The sequence below is a fragment of the Eimeria tenella genome, genomic scaffold (genome assembly GCF_000499545.2).
Source record: "Eimeria tenella Houghton genomic scaffold, Eth_scaff810, whole genome shotgun sequence".
Lineage (NCBI taxonomy): Eukaryota > Apicomplexa > Conoidasida > Eucoccidiorida > Eimeriidae > Eimeria > Eimeria tenella.
The window spans coordinates 1-4,729 of record NW_013545924.1 but is presented as its reverse complement, the minus strand read 5'-3'; the positions used below and the strand labels follow the sequence as shown (position 1 = coordinate 4,729).

General features: G+C 61.4%; 1 protein-coding gene across 1 annotated transcript; it reads left to right on the top strand.

The window, feature by feature from the left end:
• Nucleotides 1-14: 14 nt before the first annotated feature.
• On the top strand, nt 15-4,558 carry ETH_00009150 (uncharacterized protein; the record flags this gene model as incomplete). The annotated part of the gene is made up of 3 exons (XM_013380690.1): nt 15-2,954; nt 3,219-4,046; nt 4,256-4,558. Coding segments are annotated over 3 exons (4,071 nt in total), but the record flags the coding sequence as incomplete, so codon positions are not given.
• Nucleotides 4,559-4,729: the final 171 nt, after the last annotated feature.

Below are 4,729 nucleotides of genomic sequence, written 5' to 3'. Positions count from 1 at the left end.
TGCCGTGGCTGCAGCAGCTGCAGCAGCTTCTTGCTGCTGCTGGAGCCCCAGGGACAGCTGCAGCGCCTGCTGCAGAGGTCAAACAGCAGCAGAGCAACGGCTACCTTGGTGCAGCAGCTGCAGCGCCCGGGGCTCGGGCAGCAGAGGCAGCCGCAGACGCTGCTGCAGCAAAAAAGCCAGCAGCAGATACTGCTGTTACAACAGAGCCAGCAGCCGACACTGCTGCTGCAACAGAGCCAGCAGCAGCAACAGAAGCAGCAGCAGCAACAGCAGCAGCAGAAGCGCCTGTGGGCTACCACGTGGTAATTGTTGGGGGCGGCGTCGCCGGGCTTGCAGCAGCAGCAGTGCTGCGGCTCTTTGGGGTGTCTGTGCTAATTGTGGAGGCAGGGCAGCAGCTGGGGGGCCGCGTGCGCACTGCTGCAATGGAGACCTTAGCAGCAGCAGGGACGCAGCAGCAGCAGCAGCATGACCTCAAGCAACTGATGCTGCCGCCCAATCGCATGAAGACAAGCGCCGCAAAAACCAGAGAGCCCCGCTTCTGGAAGTATGTGATGCCTACAAGCCCGAAGCAGCAGGCCGTAGCAGCAGCAGCAGCAGCAGCAGGAGCAGCAGAGGAGGCGGGAGGTAGACGCACACGCTCGCAAAAACGAGCGGCGAGAGCAGCAGCAGCAACAGCAGCAGCAGCAGTAACGGCAGCAGCACCAAACGCAGCAAAGAAACTTGCTCGAGGCCCGGTCGAGCCCGCGTGCTCCCGGTCCGCATCTTCTGCTGCTGCTACTGCTAGTGCTGCTGCTGCTGCGGCGGCAAAGAGTGAGAAGCAGGGGACAGCGACAGCTGCTGGTGCAGCAAAAACAGAGGCACCGGCCGCAGAGACTGCTGCACCAGCAACTGAGGAAGCAGCAGCAGCAACGCCAGCCAGTGGGAGCCCAGCAGCAGCACCTGCAGCGTCAGAAGCAGCTGCAGGACTCGATTTGGTAGCAGCCACAAAGTGCAGCAGCAGCAGCAACAGCGCATTGCGGATGTGCATTGACTTGGGCGCCAATTGGCTCATGAGGGACCGCAGCAGCCCGCAGTTTGTCTGGCGTTTTGCTGCGCGGCTGGGTGTGCCTTCTGTGGGTTTTTGGGGCAACTGGAGACACCGCTTCAACTGCAGCAGCCGGAGCAGCAGCAGCAGCAAACGCAGCAGCAGACGCAGCAGCAGCCTCCGCAAAGACGTCCGCGGCCGCCCCCAAGAAGCGGGTGCAGCTTCACCAACCACTCTCGCTGCAGCACCCGCGCCCTCGGCTGCTGCACCAGCAGCAGCAGCAGCAGCAGCGCCGCCAGCAGCAGCACCAGCAGCAGCACCTGCAGCAGCAGCAGCGGGGCCGGATGGGGACAGCAACAGCGAAGGCGCAGCAAGCGGGGTGGAGGGCGGCGGGGGCGGCTGGGAGCCTCTGGTGCATGCAGCACAATGGCGAGATGATATGGGCCAAATAATTCCAGCAGCAAGAATTGCGTTTCTTAAGGACTTGCAAGATGCTGCTCTCGTTGCTGCTACCATGACCCAAGCTGCCAGAGACAGAGCCCTGAGAAGGGCCCCCGGCACCCACGTAAGGCTCAAGCAACAGCAACAGCAGCAGCTTTGTCAGCAGCAGCCAGGGTGGGAGCAACAGAGCCAGCAGCGGCTAAAGGGCGAAGGCAGCAGCAGCACAGGCAAAGCTGCTGCTGCTGCTGCTGCTGCTCATGGTGAAAGCCCGCCAGCGCGTGATGATGCGTCAGAGGCCTCAGCAACTCCATCGACTACCGCAACTGTCGCAGCAGCGTCAGCATCAGACGCATTAGCAGCAGCAGCAGCAGCCTCACCAAGAGCCGCTGCAGCAACAGCACCAGCAACAGAACCAGCAGCAGAAGCAGCAGTTGCTGCTAAACCGCGAAGTCTAGGGTCGGCACTGCGCGACGCTGTTCGCTTTATTGTTAAAGAGCAGCACGCGCTCGGGCTGCCCAACTTGCGCGAGTTGTCCTATGGCCGTGCTGCATGCAGCAGCAGCAGCAGCAGCAAAAACAGCAGCAGCAAAAACAACAGCAGCACCAGCAGCAACGCGCGCAGTCGCCACTGCAAGCGGAAGCTTTCTACAGGCTCTGGAAGCAGCAACGCTCCTCAAAGTCGCAGCCGCCGCACCAGCAGCAGCAGGGCCGGCAAGCGGCATCAAAGCAGCAGCCACCGACGCTGCGGTGAAGGAAGCAGCAGCTGCAGCAGCAGCTGCAGCAGCAAGCTTACCGCAACTGACATCCAGATAGTTTGGAAGATGCTGCAGCGATCTCTTGGCTACGTCTGCAGCTTTGACCGACTCGCAGCAGAGGCCCTAGCCCCTTTCTCTTCCGATGAAGACGAAGCAGCACCTGCTGCTGCTGCTGCCCCTGCTGCTGCTGCTATTGCTGCAGCAAACGGAAGCGAGCCCATGACAGCCGCGCGACTCAGTAGAGTTTCAGCAGCAGCGGCAGCAAACGCCTCTGCTGGTGCTGCTTCCGAGGGCGCCGACGCCGCGAACTGCAGCCGCAGTGCTTCCAACAGCAGCAGCAGAGATGGCAGGGGAAAGAGGCGCGGCGCTGCAGGCGGCGCAGCAGAAGCAGCAGCAGCAGCAGATACAGTAGCAGCGCCAGACGCAAACGCAGCACAAGCAGCAGCAAAAGGTCACCACAGCACGAGCCAGAACACCCTGACTGATCTAAGTAGACAGCACGGATCCCAGTCCAGCGACGGGCTCGCGCCACCGAGCCCACCCCCGCAGCAGCAGCAGCAGCAGCGTGCGCGTCGGCCCCGCGGCGAGCCGATTTTCTCCTTTTTGCGGGCAAAAGATTATCAGATTTTGGGGCGCCTCGAAAGCCTGCGGTGCCTGCGCAGCCGCGTTGGGCCAACAGCAACTCCAACGCCGTGGGACAGAAGGGCGGAGAGCTTCGACAGGCTTTTTATTCAGGTGCCTGTTCTGCTGCTGCTGCTGCTGCTGTTGCTGCTGTCGCTTCGACGGAGCTTGTTGCTTCTGTGCTCATGAGACTGCTTTATGGGCCGGTGGTCCGTGTCGCACGCCGTGCTACTGCTCGCTTCGCCAGTGGGGCAGTCGCCTGTTCTGCTGCTGTTTTTACTACTGCTGCTGCTACTGCTTCGGGGGCTGCTGCTGCTGTGGAATGCGTTCCAGCTGCGTCAGCTGCTGCTGCTTGGTGCTGCTGGGCGCTGCCTGCAGGGGTACGCGTGGCTGCCGCGGGTCCTGGTTCGGGGCTTCGACCTTCCGAGCTGCTGCCTGTTGGGCTGGAGGGTGCGGGAAGTAGAAATGCTCCAGCAGCAGCAGCTGCAACAGCAGCAGCTGCTGCTGCAGCAACAGAAGCGGGAAAAGGAGACACCACAGAGAGCAGGATGGGGCACAGCATCTAGCTGCCGCGACACTGAGAATGGATCCCTAAATCGATCTCAATCCCGATCCCGATCCCCGTCTTGGGACTCAACACGTTCGCGTTCGCCCTCTCAGGAGTCTGCGCTTGGCCCGACGCTGCAGCAGCAGCAGCAGCTGCAGCAGCAGCAGAAACATGCAGCCATCAGGGAAGCCGCTGTAGACCTGGCAAGGGCTTTGCAGGAGCAAAAGCCAGCAGGGCCAGCTGCCAACAACGCTGGTGCTCCGGATGCTGCTGCTACGGCAGCAACAAATAAGATAGCTGCAGCAGCAGCAGCAGCGGCAGGGGACCCGCAGCCTCTTCAGTGGGTATCGCCAGAATACAACTTCATTCGGCTCCACCTGCGCCGGCACTGCGAAGCGCCTGAGCTGCAAGAACTGCAGCAGGGGAAACCGGTGGCCTCCAAAGAGCAGCAGCAGCAGCATCAGGCGCAGCAGCAGCAGCAACAGCAACAGCACCAGCAAGAAGAGGAAGCAGCGGAGGAGGCTTGTGTTTGGGCAATGCGAGTCATAGTAGCCGTGCCTATTGGTGTCTTGCAAAACAAGTTAATTTCGTTTTCTCCCCCCCTTCCCTCAGAGAAGCAAAAAGCCATTAGCCGATGGGGCTCAGGCAGCCACAACAAAGTTATACTTATATTCAGCGAGTGGGGCTGCATGCGTTCCCTGCTACTGCTGCTGTCCCTGCCCCTGTTGCTGCTGCTGCCGCTCTTTCTGCGTGCGGCTGATTCTTCTGCTTGTGCAGCTGCTTCTATGTTCGCGGCGGCTCCCGTATGTACTGCTGCTGCTCCTCACCTGCCGGCCTGTTGCTGCTGTTGCTACTGCTGCTGCTGCAGGGCATTTTGGCTGCGCGAGGGCCAGGCGTACTTCATCAGCCCCACCTGCAGCAGGAGGTTTCAGTTCATGAGCCTCCACCAGTTTGGAGCCCCCGGCTGTTTGGTGGCTCACGGCTTCAACTCGACGAGCTGGCTGAAGGTTCGGAGAGACAGAAACAGGCGCATACGGGCATTGCTGCAGCAGCAGCAGCAGCAAGAGGAGGTGAAAAACGCACGTCAGCCGAGCAAGCCATGCAGCAGCGGCAACTGCAACGGCATCGGAACCCCCAGTACAACCATGCACCTGCCCAGCAAGCCGCGTAGCAGCAGCAGCAACGGCAGCAACTGCAACGGCATTCACGAGGCCAGTGACGGCCTCAACGGCAGCAGCAAGAGCAGCAAGGAGCGCAGCAGCAGCGACGGCAGCAGCAAATCAATGAGCCCTGGTGGCACTTGCCTGCGCATTAAGGAAGATGGGCCCGGGAGGCTGGGAGG